The 18,362-nt window shown below is 37.7% G+C and overlaps 1 protein-coding gene across 5 annotated transcripts in view; it reads left to right on the top strand.

Moving 5' to 3' along the window:
• The window catches only part of CCSER2 (coiled-coil serine rich protein 2), a 58,215-nt gene that overhangs the window by 26,180 nt on the left and 13,673 nt on the right, over nt 1-18,362 (top strand). For 3 of the 5 annotated variants that reach the window (XM_042457423.1, XM_042457424.1, XM_042457425.1), the window contains exons 6-10: nt 1,553-1,712; nt 4,303-4,492; nt 5,969-6,052; nt 7,819-7,905; nt 10,183-10,281. In XM_042457423.1, the coding sequence (XP_042313357.1) occupies nt 1,553-1,712; nt 4,303-4,492; nt 5,969-6,052; nt 7,819-7,905; nt 10,183-10,281 (620 nt within the window). Of the gene's footprint in view, nt 1-1,552; nt 1,713-4,302; nt 4,493-5,968; nt 6,053-7,818; nt 7,906-10,182; nt 10,282-16,097; nt 16,183-18,362 lie in introns of all 5 variants that reach the window. The other 2 variants (XM_042457427.1, XM_042457426.1) reach the window with 1 other exon arrangement.

The following is an 18,362-nucleotide window of genomic DNA, read 5'->3' as shown; positions in this document are numbered from 1 at the left end:
CAACTCACCTCTGGTACTCTGATCTACTTGCCCTCTTTCCCTTCCCATTCACCACCACCTTCCCCCTGAGCTTGGGATACTTTTATAGGTATCACCAACAGCACTAGGTCCTTCTGCTCAGCTTCATGACAAACTACCACCACTCTAATTATCTGTAGCACCAAGTCAGAACTGGCATTCTTTTAAACTGATTTTTTACTGAAGTTCTATTGTTTTCTGTATGCTCAGTTTTCCATGCCGTCACACTTTTCAGCTTGGTCAGTATTTTAAAGTAGTAGGCAGGATAATAACAGTGCAGTGTCTGAAATGCAAATAGAGATTTTTCACAAGACACTCTTTCTACAAAAACTTCAAACTCCTTGCTCTGCGAGGCAAGTGAATTTTTTTCTTTAAATACTTTCAAATGTCCTTAGATTAAAGCTCTAAAAAGTGTTAAGTTGGTAAAGATCGCTGTTACCTTATGAAGAATATTTAAATGCACTTTGCAAATCACAGTGATTCCAGTAAATATGAATTGACTCAAACAAGCTTTAGAATGGTTTATAGGCCTATATTTTCTTGTTCCATTCTGACATCTGTGAAGGAACTTGCACTCTATTTATAGTGATTGTCCTAGTGGAACAAGTATGTACTCAGTGAAGGAGGTTGGTAGCTCTAAATCACAGGGTCAAACTGGGCTCATTTCCCAGCAATACGCAAGCAGAGAATGAGCAGGAAGGAAGGCCTGTTTACCACTATCTTATGCAAAACACTGTCTGAGTAGGCAGGAGAATAACAGACTGTTCAGCTATGAAAAGCTTTTAGTCAAGGCCTGACAATGCGAAGAGAAAGTATTTGGGTAAGTGGAAAGCCTGAAGGGTTTTTTTGAAAATCTTTCTATCTGGCTGCAGTTTATATTTTGGCTTTGCTTTTACAAGTTTATAAATAGTTGCCAGATACAGCTTTTAAAACCAGACTGTTGTTGCTCTAAAATCTCAGTTTCATCTTGAATGGTAGAATGAACATTCTAAAAATTTCTGTAACTAAAACTTAACATTCTGTTTAAATAGTCAGTTATATAAATATTGGAAAAGAAAGTTTCTTGCAATAAAGTGAAGTGGTGTTTGAGTCACTTCCAGATTCTTATAGCAAAGAAATTATACTATAAAACAAACAAACAAAGCAGCTAAATGTTCTCATCTAACTTTTGGTTTTATTTTACTGTTTTCCATGACTAAAGAATTAAGTGGCTTAACTGAAGTAGAAGTTTTTGTAGTATCAAAGTAGTTTAAGGATGCCTCTTGTGATATATCTGTGACTTGAAGAAATATTTGTCTGTTGTGCTCATGAACTGATTGTCTCAGTTACTAAAATGTCATCACACTTATTTATTCATTAAAAATAAAGAAAACTACCACATGAATACCTGTAGCTTTCTGCACATCAGTTCTGGTACTTATTTAGGTAATAATTGTAAATTAATAATAGATAAAACCTGAGAGCTTTGTTAGATTTCTGAGTGAGAACCCTTCCGTTTATACACTGATGCTGGACTGTTTTCTCCTTTCTGTAGTGGATTGTGAAAATATGAACCGTTATGAGCGACAAGAACGAAATACCAGACAGCAGAAGGAGGGGTTGTGGAAGAGAATGCCACAGCGGTGGAATGCTCAAGACCACTATCATCTTGGGCACACTGATCAGTATGCCCATAGCAAAAGTGATTTTAACAGGTAAAGCACTTGGAGAAGGAATATATTCAAGGTGTGTGTGTGTGTGTGTGTGTGTGTGAAAACTAGTTTTTATACTGTCCCGTTGGATTAGCCTTGTATTTTAAAGAAAGGTTGCTGCCCCAATATAAATATTAGCTTAGAATATACATTTGAACACTTGAAGTTTAGAATATAAATTTGAATACTTGAAAGGGAGACAGTGGTAGGAAGTTACAAAGGAAGATGAAGGTGAAGCTTTGTTTAGTGAAATATTCTTATCACTGATGCTCTTTCTTCTATAAATACTATTTAACTATGAGAGAGAAAAGTCTCTCCTGCTGTCCATTTTAATGGGCTTCAAAGTGCACATATTCATGTGCACATTTACAGACTTATTGGTAACTTAGCAGTGCAAGTCTGAACACATTATCCAGAAGTAAATTCCACATAGGTCGATGGGGCTTGTTCCCAGTGTCTAGAAGTATACTGGCTAAATCAGCACGTTAAATGATGCAATTTATTGTAAGTGTTTTTTTTAGGTGCTGGTTCAGGTGCAAAGGTTTAGTGCCGAAAAGACAATCTTTTGTAAGCTCATGTGTTTGTACCATTTCTATGGTGTATTTACATAATATTCTTAGTGTGCTGGCCAAATGGCCGTAATAAAGTTGTTGTTGTTGTTGTTGTTGTTGTTATTATTATTATTATATTCTTAGGAATAGTCTTGTAATATGAATACAGTTGGCCCTATATATCCATGGATTCTGTATGCATGGATTCAACCATCCATGGCTTGAAAATATTAACAGACTTTGATTTTGCCGTTTTATATAAGAGATACCATTTTACTATGACATTTTATATGGAGCCCTGGTGACACAGTGGTTAAATGCCTGTACTGCAGTCACTGTTGGGGACAATTAGCTTACACTTTGTAAACTGCTTAGGGAGTGCTTAAGTGCACTGATAAGCTGTATAGAAATGTACTTGCTATTGCTATAATGGTACTTGAGCATCCATGGATTTTAGTATCCACATGGGTTCCTGGAACACGTGGATACCAAGCGTTTACTCTTACTTGTTTTGTTGTACAGCTTTATGCTAGCTATTTTCTTCTAAGGGCTGGAGTGTTGGGTTATTTAGTTTAAACTGCTGGTAGCTTGTTCTGTGGTATCTAAGTCTGTACTTTGAAGAACAAACTTTGTTATTTACCTCCAAACCATGAAGCGTAGACATGTTGGAGATCAAAAAAGGCTCTCTGCCACATTTGATAAATATGTTTTAAAATATTTGAATGTACAGTCCTCCCTCTGTTCTCAGTTTTGGAGACCACATCCCTCGCTTATGCACAAGGGATGAATGGAGGGGGAAATTATGGGGTGCGTGCCTGAGGCACATGTGCGCATGCTCCCATAGCCGCGTGCCTACATTCAAGCCAATGGGGCTTGAATATATGCAAAACCCTGTTTTCGTGGGAGGTGGGGGTGTCCAGAACGGATCCCTTGTGAAAACAAGAGGGTTGACTGTAGTATCTATGGGGCTATACAGATGGGTGGCCCCTTTTTACTCTGGATTGGGGCTGTGGCAACCGCACTCCGCGGCCTCTGCAGGGAGCAAAAAGAATTCCTGGAAGGGGCATCATAGCTGCAACAGAGTGGCATGATGATGCCCCTTATGAACTGTGTGTAAATGGGTTCATGGCATCAAGACGTGATGGGGTGGAGTCATGCTTTCGAGTGTGTGGATGCTACGACGTGTCTCTGCCCACAGGCCAACACAGAGTCCTGATTTGTATTCTCCCCTAAGGCTTTATCCTGTAACTGATCAGTCATTTAGTATTTAAATGATTCTCCCAAATGTTTGATGAACAATTTTTTTTAAAAAAGTTTTTGAAATACGCTAAAAACATTCCAAAGTGAGCAATATATTTTAAAAACTATTTTTCTTGAAAAATGTTTTTAGTGCCTGCTATCTGAGATTTTTTTCTATATTAGCAAAGACATTCCTCCTTCATTTGCACAGAAGAAGAAATGACTACACTAAGGTGACATGTTCTGTGGCAAATATATGTGCTATTGAAAAATAAAGAATGCCCTTTTATTTAAATGCTCGTTACATTTAAATACATGAGTGGCTGATCAATAGAGGATTGGGTGACAACTTTAATAAACAAATTTTTTTCCAGTCAATCTTCATCTGAAAATAATAGAGGGAACAAGGCGTGAATAACATGATACACAATAGAAACATTCGTAAAAAGAACAGAATGGACTAACAGTATATACCGACTTTAAAATATTGGGGCAAATAGGTTTCTGCCTGGTACTGTAGTGCTAGTGGCTTTGACACTAATGTATTGTTGAAGGAAGACATTATCAAAGTCAAGGGCACTACCACAAAAAAGGTTCTATCCCTTGTCAGTACAATAACCTTTGTTAGGCAAGGGTGCACTATAGTACCCAAAAGACTAACAAGAATTTGACATAAACTTCTGTAGACTGGTTGAAGTTATGAAAGCTTATTGCTCATTCTTTAAGCAGCCACGAGACCCCTTTTTTCCCTTTGCCATATTCACATGGCTTCCTCTTGGTTACTTTCCATTAACATATATCAGGAGCTGCAACTATTTAGACTCCCCTCCTGTTGGTCATCTTGAAGGCTATGGAGGACCAAGCTTGTACCCACCTCTAAGAAGTTTGCCGCCAAACACTGTGATGCTGGATGAAATGACCCTTCGGCATATGGTTCAAGAATGTACGGCTGTGAAAACTCAATTATTAAAAATGAAAAGGATACTTCACCAGGTCAGTAAGTTACACATACACTGTGAAGCTGGATGAGGACAATTAATAATGTCTGTGTTATGACAGTAAAGTCTTGAAACTTTTTATTTTTTTTCTCCTGAATTGTGACTTGGAACTAGGGCAAAACAGACTGGCAGCTTCAGCTGGCTTCGGGGTGGTGTGGGGGCATAGCCTTCAGATGACGCACGCCCCATTGACACCCCCCAGCTGGCATCATGCTGCACACCTGACAAGATGGTGGGCAGTGTTGCGGTGCTTTGGCAGTGCGGCGTTTTAAAAGTATGTCCCACAGTGTGTGTAGTAAAAGAGCACAATTAAGTTCCAGTTATAAAAGCAGCTCAGCAGCTTCTAGGTTTCTTCCTGAGTTTCTCTTCCTGTTAAATGTAGCTGTGTTAAAAGGAAGCACTAGGTGTTGAGGGCACGTGTCTTATCTATTCCTGAGGCCACAAGTAAATTAAAACATCACATCAATAGAGTTGGATTATATTCCTTCAGGTATAATTTGTGCTGCTGGCACCCATTATGCTTTATTAGTGGCAAAGCTTAGAGTAACTTAAAATGATATTTTCTTTTATCATAAACCACTGCAGGCTATGTAGAGGAATGCTGCCTGTTATAAATATTTTGTGATGTCACTGATGATGTCCACTGTAATAACAAAGCTCAGGATTCTACTTGTAGCATTCAGACAAGGAGATTATGTTTCTTTCATCAAGCTTGAACAATATACGAAGAATTCAATATAGGCCATATAGACGAAAAGTAAAATCGGTAAAAAAGGGTTTATGGTACTGAGGATGTCTCTAAAGAGACTCTTTGGAAATGTGGTTCTGCTTTAATGTAGCCCTTGACTAAGCTCTCATCTTCCACCACTTTACTCAGAGAAGTGGATGGCTCCTTTTTGATAAGAGTCAATGTACAGTCTTTACATTGACCCATGTGTTTTTGAGTCAGGGTTTTTTTTGTTTTTTTTTTTTTTGGCTAAAATCTCTAGACTTATACTTGAGTATATACAGTATAGGTGGCCTGCTTCATACTCAGGTGGACTTGAGGTCCCGTGGATGGCAAGCCCAGGAGGACAAAAAGGAAGTGCATACCCATTGATGTTAATAGGACTTGAGCATAGGCAGTTTTTCTCATACACTGGGGGGGAGGGATCCGGAACAGATCTGCGTATTCAAAGGGTCTACTGTATATCTTAACTGGTATGTAACATTAGACATTTTGGCATATTTATGAAACATACTAGAAAGACAACTTTCTAGGTAAGGTCAAATAAGATGGTAGTGTCAATATTGTAACACAACTAGCTTAAGGTTCCTATTTAACTCGGAAATATTAGAACCTCAAGGACTGTATAAAATGACAACACTAGTAGAATACTTAGTAATATTTCTGAGTATACGTCAAAAACAACGTAATGACTTACAGACAGAAAATAAGTGGGGAAGATTTTCTTTTTCTTTTTTTTTACAGAATGATGAAAATGTGTCACTCCACAACATCACTCTCTCATTGCCTTCAAGCCCAGAACTGCAAGAGCCTGAACCAATATATAAGGTAAAACAGCTATGCTTGTTTTAGAACAGAGCCTTTCAGATTGTAGTGCCCAGCAAAAAGCTGAAGTGAATGTTTCATTAAAACTGATCATTTAGAGGTCATGTTTACCTGAGTAAATCACAATGGCCTCACTTTACATTAGCAAAAATTTAAATTCTGATATAATTTCAAAATAGTTAAGTTTTAATATACCTTGTCTCCAACAATTTCTCTGTTACATTGTTATTACTTCCCCTGCTGAGTTTATGTGTTTAAATCTTAACTATACTAATAGGTCAACCTCCTGATCGATAGTCAATCTGGGAAAGTAGGAGTGATCATAACAAACCAATTTGTTATTCATCAGTAGCACCCACTAGGCAACAGGATGGTATGGCAAATATTGAATATCTAGTTGAAGGGGAGATCCATTAGAATACACTATCCTGGCACTTACTTTTTCCTCTGTGTAACCACATGTATTGCTCCCTGCCCTCTTAGTTGAACACATATCCCTTCCCCTGGCACATAACTAAATCTCTGCTAAAACAATTAAGTGTTTTATAAACAGCTGTGTCAATACCATTGTGTCTACTTGCATGTGAAAAATAACGCCATATTTCTGGACAAGATCTATGCACTGAATTTTTGATAGTAAAGTTTTGATAGTAATAGGAAGTAATCAGATTTTAAAAGTCAGAAAAAAAATAGAGATTTAAATCTTACAAATATTTTTATTCTGGATCTGGAGGAGAGGGGAGGCAATTTGTACAGCAACCATTAGCACAGAATGTTGGATTTAGTCTCCAGATTGATCAGATCAATTTTATTTGAGGTTTAATGGCACCTAACACATGGTGAGAAGCTACATTTTTCATCTTTCTATATAAAATCATTAGTCTTAATCTTTAGAAAACTGTATTTCACACACACACACACACACACATTGTGGCTTAATGAAATCCAGTTGTATTTTGTGTTGGTGCTTTTTCAGAATAACTGGAATTTTAAAGCCGTGGAATTTTAAAGTGGTTTGCAGTGGTTAAACATCTGTACTGCAGCCACTTACTCACAAACCATAAGGTTGCAAGTTCAGTACCACCTAGGGGCACAAGCTTGACTGAAGCTTGCATCCTTCCAAGGTCGCTAAAGCGAGTACCCAGAATGTTGGGGACACTTAGCTTACACTTTCTAAACCCTCATCACTGCCCTGGTGGCGCAGTGGTTAAATGCCTGTACTGTAGCCACCCACTCAAAACCACAAGGTTGCGAGTTCAAGATCAGCAAAAGGGCCCAAGCTCGACTCAGGCTTGCATCCTTCCGAGGTCGCTAAAATGAGTACTCTGACTGTTGGAGGCAAATTAGCTTACTTGCTAATTAGCTTACTTGCTGTTCACCGCTATGATCTTTGGAATAGTGGTATAGAAATAAAACAAATTATTAATTATTATTATTAAACCGCTTAGGGAGTGCATAAGTGCATTGATCAACAATATAGAAATGTACCTGCTATTGCTATGCATTTAATGTATACAAAATATGGGATATAACAAAAGTGGAGCAATATTGCCATGTTGTAAAAATCTCACAATACCTGCAGTTTATATTACCTCAATACTGGATAATGAAAAACTGGAAACTAATTTTTTTTTCTTAAAAAGATTTCCCAGCCAACAGGTGTTTAATTTTTTTGTGAGAACCTTAAAACTGCTCCCCCCCAAATAATTACATTTAGTTTTATATTTCTTTTACTAATACGTGAATGGCTCTTTTTTGTTTTTTATAAGACTGAAGATTTGCTGAATGAGATCACACAACTTAAGGAAAATTTAAAGAAAAAAGATGAAACAATCAAACAGCTAGAGCATCGACTTGTAAGTATGTTATACCCTGTACAAAAATATTTCCCAATTTTAACTCTTTCTAATGTTTTGGATTATAGCAGTTATAGTGGATGACAAAGGACTGACATATTGACTAGCATTTGTGGATATTGTATTCTAAAACATCTAGGAAGCACCAGGTTGAGGAAAGACACTGTAAAGAATGTGATCTCCTCAAGAGGATAGAAATAGTTATACTGTTGCCCCTTGGAACTCGTGGGGGATCCATTCCAGACCTCTCCTCCATGAGTTCCAAAACTTGTGCATATTCAAACCCCATATGCTTGAATGGGGCACGTGCCCCATTGAGGTTAATGGCGGTCACCCCTCTGTGGATTTTCGAGTCCATGGATCTCATGTCCACAGACTTGGGGGAGTGACTATAGGATTTTGATTTGCAATGATGAGCCCCTTTTTGGCATGTGTCAGAGCCACACATTATCTGTGGTCCTTCAGTCTGAGCACATGCAAATAGATAATAATTCTCAGCAGTACTGTCAGCATCTATAACTGTGCAAAGTGCTAAAGAATAGCTCAGTCTCCAAGTTCTATATTCAGAACTTTACAACAGAGTATTTACAGCACTATGTACAAACCAACAACTATCCAAACAAACATCTGCTAACAACAGCAACCCAAACACAACATAGCCCACACCCCTATTTATACACTTTATCCATGACATGATCATCTCACACAGGTGTCTGCAATAGTCCTCTTCCATCAATCACTTGTGTCATGTCTGCTGTGTCATCCTGGGCATATCCTATGTGGTGTGATGAATGACACTCCGTATCAATCACCATGCTACAACCTTTCACTTGTGTCCCATCATCCAACATCAGTATTCTATACAGTGAAATTCAATTCCAATTTTACATACACTGACAGTACGCCACTAGGAAGCAATACTGATATTCAGCTCAGTTGAAAACATTACAGGAGCCTTCATCAATGTGCTAAGGCAGATACTGCTGAACTGTAGCTTGCAGCTTTCCTCAGCATTCACTGTGCTGGCTAGTGCTGCTTGAAATTGCAGCCTAATATCTGAGTGTTTTTCTAGAGATGTAATAGTCAATGGAAAATTATTTTTTAGAACTGAGGATGTGACTCAGCAATCTGGGAACTGCTGTTTCAAAGCTCTGTGTATTTTTGGTGGGGCTGATGTTATGTTTACATGTTCTGAATGTGTAAATGCAATGTATGTTAATTTTTTAATCACACACTTCTCAAATTAAGAAGTTAAAATAAAATTTTAGTATACTGTAGTGTCGAGTCACTTTATGCTTGTTAACAGAATGTAGTTTAAAAACAGTTACAGAAACTGTATACTTATAACAAGAGGTAAAGTCTGAATTGAATAACACTAACTGTAAAAAAATAAATAAATGAGTAGACATTATTATCCCAGAGGAGGCTAGGCTTGGTCCCGCTGCAATCCTTCCACAAGCAGGAGAGGGGAATACATTTTTATTTAGACAGTGTTTGACTATTAACTGATGTTGCAGAAGCATCTTTTAATGGTGTGAGTATGGTGTTGTAATTTGTATTAACATTATTATATTTCAATTTCTTATTAAACTGTTATCTTTTAGTGATTGTTTTAATAGAATAATTTATACTCCCTTTTCCCCCTAACTGAACTTTCTTTTTGGAGAATTGTGGGATATAAATAAAACTCAAAATAGATAATAACTTGTGATTATATAAAATCTAAAATTGAATCTTAAAGCATACAAGAGAACTAATTTGACAGAGAATCATAGAGTTGGAAGAGGGATGAAACTCCATATCAATCACCATGCTACAACCTTTCATAAGGGCCATGCAGATGAGAGAATTAAAATTCATTGAACTATTTGTGAACCTTTGGAAATCCTTGATCTTATTCACTAAGAATAATATAGGTATTGATCAGTGATTTGGGTAGCTTTTACTCTGGAAAAGTACTACAGAGTAAGTACTATGGAGTACTTACTACAGCGATAATGACACCTTTGCTTTCTGATGGTCCAGTGTACACAAACTTTGTTTCATGCACAAAAATATTTAAGATATTGTACAAAATTACCTTTAGGCTATGCATATAATTTGTATGTGAAACAGGAATGGATTTGGTATTTAAATCTAGATCCCAACTTCAAGATGGGATCATTATATGCATATACACAAATGCTAATGTTTCCTGTGTAAGCCAACCTTTGGACCTCCATATTGGATATACATGTCATTTATTGTCACTGAATATCTGTCTTTATATGTATAAAGTCTACCAGGTGTAATTGCAACAACGGCACCAAGCAGTCTGAAGGGGCTATGGGTATATTTGCTGACAAATACACACAAACCTCCTGGAGGAAATGTTCTGTGAGTAGTTGATCTCATTTTATGTTACTTATCTAACATAGCTGTACAAAACCATTTGTATATTCATCTTGTCATATTACTTCTGTCTTTCAAAAACATTTCTTTTCAATTCTGTATACATTTAAAGTGGCACTTCACCACTTCATAGTATGCACTTTATAATGGTGGAGAAATCTAGTCTTTTGTGTGTGTTCTCTTTTCTTTGCTCAGACCCATGAGGAGAAATGTGTGGCCCCCTTAATGTTGTTGGATTGCAATTTTTATGATTCCTCATCATTAGTTATGCTGGCTTGGGTTGATGGGAGTCCAGCATTTAGAAGCCTACATTTTCTCCAACTGTTACTTAGACCCTTACAAAAATAATTTCAGCAGGGCTTATTCCATTCTTTTCTATTTCCTAAGTAGCCTACTGAAGAATGCCATCAAAATCTGGTATTGATAATGCTGGTTTGGTTCATATAGAAAATGATATAACTGCAGGCATGATAGAATCCCAAAATTATTGAAACTGATCATTGGATTCATTTTAGATGCATCCCGCTATAAGTGTGTAATTATTTCAAATTGACACATTTTTCATCAATTTCAGAAGAATAATGTGCAAATACCCATTTCTCTTACAAGATAACTTTTATGTTTTGGCTATTTTAAAAATGCCAATATCTTGTCTGGGAATTACTTTTGTTTCTAGTTCTAGAATTCAAGTATTGGCATATTATTCTTTGCAAAGGTGATGAATATTGATGAGAACATTATCGTTCATCAGTACTTGTAGAGTTAGAACCTTTATATAACAGAATAGAGCATACTAAAATGGCAGAGGGAGGATGTTCTCCATTTAGACAATTTGAGCTGCGTCATAGAGATTAGGAAAGAGGTTATTCCTTTATTTTTTACAACTTACTATGCTTGTGCTGTTAGTAGTTGCATAGCTTCTTTATGGCAAACAACATTTTAAATGAAGACTATTTAGAATAGTTGGTGGCCATTTCAACAGAGTCCTATGTTCTGTGCTTCGTTAGTTTATTTTAATGGTACTAAATGGCAAATGTACAGCATTTACTTATGTGCTGTACAGCCATACCTTTGTATCTGTGGGGGGATCTGTTCCAGACCCCACCCCACCACCCACGTGTATAAGGGGAAAAAAAAGAGACCTCAAGTCCCATTGTGCCCTATGGTGGTGTGATGTATGCTTGGCCGCTAGTGTGGCTGTTTGCACACTCCTCCATTAACAACAACTGGGCTTACTGTCTGCAGAAGCTCAGATCCGTGGATGGCAAGCCCACGGATAAGAAGAGCCTGCTGTATAAGTACATACTGTTGTTTAAGACTAGTTAAATACCACAAGTGGTACAGGAATTATTAGCATTGGTTGTGTTTTGGGGCAGGTGGATCAACAAGTGTAGTCTTGGCATAGTTACATTTGTAGACCTATTGATCTATACTATACTGCTGCCTGCTTAATTGTTCAGTAAGTAGAGGCAAAAGCCCATTGAAACATTTGCCCTAAAGTAGTACATGTTACCCTATGAACTGTAATACAATATGGGGCTAATGTTCTGAGAGAACACACAGACTTTGAAGATCATCTCCATCAATTTTGAGAGCTGCTAGTGCCTTGTGGATTAGAAACCATATTTGATGCAGGGAATTCTTTGCTAGAATATACCTTTCTCAATTGTGTATGTGGTTTGGGTGGATAGTTTGCAAAGAAATACCATTTTTTTCTGGTTCATTATTTCAAAATATTTTAAACTGGTTTTTAATACAGCGGAAACAAGCTGATAATTGGCCCTGAGCCACCAACAAGTCTTCATTGTTGTTCTCGTCTTCCTCCCCTGATGACCACGGACACTTATCTGTAACTATAGTCCTCTACAAAATACAGTTCACTCACGTGACAGACGAGACAATCATAGAACATATATATGCCCAGAGAAATGACTATCCAATAAAAAACAATACATTCAGAAAAAAATACATAATTGTTCGTTAGACTCTCATCTTCTTATTTTGTTCTTGTTTGCTTATATCTTTGTTCGAAAATAGATGGCACAGTGCATATGACTGTGCTATAATCTACTCTTTGAAAACAAATTATATGATTAAAGGAAATGTATAAACTCCTGAATCTGGAATTTCTACTGTTCTTGATATTTTGACTTTGATTTGAATATTGTTTGGAAGGAAATCTAAATGTGCCTAACTAATTTAAGCAATGAATTTTGTACAACACTATATTTTCTTTCAGTTTTATTATCCTTTAGAGCAGTGAGCTGCTGTACATACAGATCCATTTAAATATTTATTTAGTTGACCTTTTTAAAGCTTTATAAAAAAGACATCTATTAGAAATCTTTCCTCTTTCCCTTCTCTCTTTGTATGATGTGCAGTGGGTCTGGCACATTTTGTTTTGTGTTTGATTTTTATTGTCTTGCACTAGAACGTTTACAAAGAACAAACAAGACAGTTGAACAAATATTAGAAATTGACACACAAATACTTTATAGTCATGAAAAACACTTTAAAGTCCTTCTTAATGCATGTGTATGTTGTTTTGGGTAAAAGAAATTAAATTATAGATGGCCCATAAAACTAAGTAATACTAGACCGTATATGAGCTTCATAAAATCTGCTGCAGGCCTTGATTTGCAGGGCAAACATAATCACCCTGGATATTCATTATATTTGCACTCTCCCACCCTGAAGTGTGCTGTGTTGCCTCTGGATCTAGCTTCTGTTATATTTTTAAAAACATGCACACCACAAAAAGGTTAGGAGGGTACCTTCATAGTTTAGGAAATGCCAAAATGTTTGACTTCCTATTGATCACCTTTTTAGACATAAGATTGCATTGTGGCTTTAGAAAATTCTAATTTTAATCCTGAATTATTTATGTATTAAATATGTTTATATCCCATACTTTGGGCTGAAACCCTGCACAAATTGGCTTATAAGCAATAAAACTCTAAAAACAATATTTAATACATAAATGATTTTTATTTCACCAAAACTAATTGTGCTGATTTTTTGAATGTTCAAAACCAACGGTCTTCAGTGGTACTCATGGGACTATTTCAACTACTATCTGGCATACCCTTGACCTGTTTTAAATTGCCTAGGATCAGAATGAGCTATGGGTTAGGGCAGGATTGAAAGACCTCTTCTAGATCACTATGTAACAATGTTTATATTTGCTGGGGCTCCCAAAGTCCACTCTCAGAGACTAATTTGGATCCAGAAAGACTCCTGAATGCTTCAAGGGATTTTCCACTTGTTAGAACTGGTGATCCAGTAGATACCTTGGTTGACCTGTGGAAAGGAGATGTGACCCAGGCAGTTGACTTCATTTGCAGTGATGAGCCCTTTAGTTGAATGCAGTGCATGGGCTTTTTGGTTTTATGAAAACCTTATGGCAGAGAAATATTGAAGGACTATAGAGTAACAGTGGAGAAAAACCAGGGGAGGTATATTCAGACATGGCTGAAAGCCCATGTCAAGATCTTTTCCACAGTGGCATTTTTTGCTGCATCATTGTATCAGCTGAATCTCATCCAGCAGAGCATTTGTGAGCTGTCAAGGGTTATTATATTCTAGATCAGTGGTCCTCAAACTGCACCCTTTAAGAGATTTTGGAGTTCAGCTCCCAGAAGCCTCAGCCATGTTGGCCAATAATCTGGTACAGTATTCTGGGAGCTAAAGTCCAAAATCTCTTAAAAGCACAGTTTGAGGGCCACTGTTCTAGATGCAAGTGGGAATCATGTGATCTTCCCAATGTTGTTGGGCTTCAATTCCCGGGAATTCTGCACATCATAGCTAATGGTGTGGAATACTGGGAATCACAGTCCATGTTCATGAGGGCTTTATGATTCCTGTCCCATTCAAGTCCTTAGCATAATGATGAGGAGCTCTCAGAAGTGAAACCAGCTGCTTTTGTGAGGCTTATATACATCCTTTACATCAGAGGTGCCAGTAGAAGAAATAGGCTGGTGGAGGTTGTGAATTATTTCTTGAAAGTGAGTTGTGTTCCAGTTCTCTAAAAGAAGCAGTTTTGAGTCTTTAGTTGAAAAAGCCTTTGCTGGACACCACTACTCTAGATTAACAGTAATCCAATTTTTAATCTTCCATTTTAAAAATAGGGTGTTTAGATTGTGGCCTCACAACTCCAGGCTTTCTTGAATGAAAATGGATTGCCGGATTTTTGCACCCCAACTCAATTGATGGGTGTTGGTGCTGACTTTAAGATCCTAAGGGACTAGAATCTTAAACATTATATTGCCTACTCCCATGTTCCTGGATGCCAGATCATCTGATATTCTTATTCTGATCTCTCCATGGTTATATAGAAGTCAAGTTAGCTACAGTTAGCATTATTAAAAAGCCTTAATGTCTTGCAGTTCTCCCCATCCCAGCATTTAAAATTGGCTGGCTTTAAATGATTTTCCTTTTCCTTAATGATTTTCATTTTCAAATAGAGGAAACTATTTGGAATTAATTTGAAAGAAATATGGCAGTAATTTTTAAAAATCAAAATGCTGTGTGGAAATAGAACATCTCCTCCCCACATTAGAATTTTTAGTTGTTAGGCTGATTAGTCGCTACTCCAACAGTAGTAGTGTGTTCCTGGCTGACAAATGTTTGGTGAGTGAATGCCAAAACAATTTTAAAATGAAATATTCTGTTCATATATTGGAGCACTCATAAGGTTGTATTCTTGTCAAAGAGTCTAAAAAGGAAACTCGCTAAAATAATTAACATTTTTGGACAATAGAGATATTGTTTGGCTCATAAATTGAGGGACTACGTAGTTCCTGTTATAAGTATTATTAGATCATTTGCTGCTGTTATATGTCTGAAAGACATACATTTATGAAGAAGCTTTTCCTGTTTAAAAATATGGTTGCTTTTCAGGCTGGCGCTTTGCGCTGGCCTGTATACATGCTATGGTGCCACCACACGCCCTGCAACACTAGCACGTCACGGCGGTGTGATAATGGCGCCACCGCCATTATGACATCATGGCCGCGCCGCAGCCAAACAACACAGTGCGGGCGTGATGTCGCCACAGTGCTGCAGGGGGTGCCCTTTCAGCGTCGTAGGCAGGAGCTCCGAAACAAAGCTCCTTTCTGCCTCACGCATTGCTGGCTCAGCCATTAAACGGCCGCGCCAGCGATGCAGAAGAGAAAGGGGCCAAGTGGCTCCTTTCTCCCCTTCCCCACAGCTGTTGGGGTGTCCTTGGGGCATGAAGCCCCAAGGACACCCCTTTTCAGGCCGCGGGGAAGTGGCGTTTTGCTGCTTCCCAAAGGCCTGGAGAAGCGGTGGATTGGAGCCTCTGGGGCTGCCACTGTGGATGCCCAGGCCCCAATCCGGAGGGGAAAGGGGCGGGTGCAGGCCACCTCAAAGGGGCAGTCTGTATCCCGCCTTGGCTAACTTTTTAAATGCACAGTAAGATAAATTCTGATAAATGAGCCACTTACTTTCACAAGGTACTCTGACACATTTTTAAAATATGGATTGAATGGCTCCTCCTTGTTGGCTTAGTACTGCATTTGGGAAATTCATTTTGAATGCATACAACCAGTTTTTCCTTCTAACATTTTCTAGGGCATGTTTTTCACAAAATTGATTTACATTTTATGAAATGTTTCTGTCCAGCTTTTTGATGATTTTGTTGATCTTCAGAAAAATTTGAAGTGACCTGATTCAAAAGAGTTCCTTGTTAATAAAGCAACAATGTGGCTTTTTGGTGCTGTTTTTTCCTCCCCATTCTCTTTTTTTATTATTATTTTTCTCCCCCATCTTTCTCTGCACAGGGTGGGTATTCTGCTCCTTCCTTCTCTCCCTGGCAGGGCTCATTCCAGGGCATCCCTCGGACTCTTCCTCCGCAACGCAGACAGAGTGAGTCTGTACTTCTCACTCATATCCCTCACTGTGCTCCAGTAGCGGTTTCCCCTTTGCACGCACTGTCCATTGTGTAGCATCCCGCTCTTCCAAGCAAAAACATAAGACACATGCTAGTCTGTGGCCTAACGCCCGTCCCTCTTTCACTTACCAGATAACTGCAACTTACAGCTTTACAAATAAAGAGTTTCATAACAGATCTTAAAATCAAACTGAAAGCTTTATTTCCTCTTATCTTGCAACACATACCTTGCTTGTTTTTTGTTTTGTTTTCCCTCCTCTCCCTTGGCTTTTCAGAGTGTGTGTTTGTTATGTTCATTCATGTTGTTGGCATGTGCTTTCATCCAAATATATTTGCATAATATTTGTGGTGATGTTTTTCAGTCAAGTCATACTTTGGTGACTATGACACATTGCTTTCTCTGTAAAATTTAGTTTTTTATTTCAGCTGTATGGTTTTTCTAAGAGGTTTCTTCCTCAGCAATGTATCCACAAATACATCTAACAAACTAAGGAAGAAGTGGCTTTTCCGGTAAAGCATGATGTATTATTGTTACTTAATTAGCAGCTTGAACTAAAACGAGATGTTTTTGTATTGCTGTTAACACAACAGAATTTTGTGTGTGTGTGTGTGTGTGATTTGTAATGTACTGAGATAATAGAAATTAAATACAGTATGTCTTTCTATATATTGTGGGTTAATGACCTAAATAATTGAAGGAAATTGATAAAAGTAAAAACTGTATTTGTAAAAGCATCTTGATATGTTAATGGCTGATAAAGCTTGAAAATATTAGTGTTCCTCAAAGCTGATTTATAAAGCACACAGTTTATAAAAGAGAACTTTTAGTTTTTGGCTGTGTAAGAATTGACATTCTTCACTTCAGTGTTTCACGTGCTGCTAAAGGAATTCAGTATGAACAAAGATTCTGATCTTCAACAAACTACTGAAAATGTATTTAGCAAAATACAGTACCAGTGACCTATTCTGTACCTTTCTATTTGTTTTCCATAATTAGGTGCATAGGGAGTTGTCCCGACATTAGGGACAAATCAGTCTTACTATTAACTTGCAGTGTTTCTAGGAATATAAAATAATTGTTAACTAAAGGGTAAGACAGGTTTTGAGATATAATTTGCTGTCAACTAGGAGGTAAACAAAGACCAAATACATAAGGAACAATAGTCTGCAGATGGAAGACAGACCTGATAATTTGTTCTCAGACAGGATTCGTATCATTTTTTGCTGTGATTTGAGCAGAACAAGAGCCTGCAAAGACTACTGTGTTTTAGGGAGCATGGGGAGGGGACATGCCATCAGTCTTTTTTCTGTCATTTTAGAGTCCACAGAACAAGCTCATAGCCCCTGCCCTCAGAGGAGCCATTTGCTTGGACTTGTAGCAAGACAATTTTAGAAGTAAGGTGGAGCCCTTCACACATATCAGACTAGTTTCAATAACTGTCAAGGGCAAACTTTAGTTCTCTCTGTATGTGTGGTGGGAGGTAAACAATTAGTAGTCAGGCTCTAATTATCTAGAAGGGAAAATCAGTTTCCTCCTTGCTACTTGAAGTAATACTGTTAAGGCTGTTAAAAATTGTCTACATTTATTTCAGTGTATTAGTAGACAATGAAGAAATAGAAGTAGTAAAAGAGTTTTTTCTCATACCTGGGCTCAAACATTGATAGAAATGGGGAATGCAGTCAGGAAATCAGAAGAAGATTAAGAATGGGGAGAGTGGCTATGAAAGAACTAGAAAATATTCTAAAATGCAAAGATATACGACTAAGTACAAAAGTTAGAATAGTACAAGCCATTCTTTTCCCTTTTACCATGTATGGATGTGAGAGCTGGACAGTTTAAAAAGAATATAGGAAGAAAATCAATTCATTCGACATGTGGTGGTGGTGAAGAGTACTGAGGATCCCATGGACTGCCAAAAAAGACAAAGAAATGGGTCCCAGAGCAGAGCAAGCCAGAAATCTCCCTGGAAGCCAAGATGACAAACTGGAGGCTGTTGTACTCAGACACATAATAAGAAGGCATGGCTCACTGGGAAAAAACCCAATAATGCTAGAAAAAGTGAAGGGAGGTTAAAAGAGTGGAATGCTGGATGCTAGGAGGATGGCCTCTATTAAGCAGATCACGGCCATAAGTTTGCAGGAACTAAGCAGAGCA

Source organism: Sceloporus undulatus, chromosome 3, assembly GCF_019175285.1.
Source record: "Sceloporus undulatus isolate JIND9_A2432 ecotype Alabama chromosome 3, SceUnd_v1.1, whole genome shotgun sequence".
In the NCBI taxonomy this organism is placed as follows: Eukaryota; Metazoa; Chordata; class Lepidosauria; order Squamata; family Phrynosomatidae; genus Sceloporus; species Sceloporus undulatus.
This window is presented reverse-complemented; position numbering and strand designations above follow the sequence as displayed.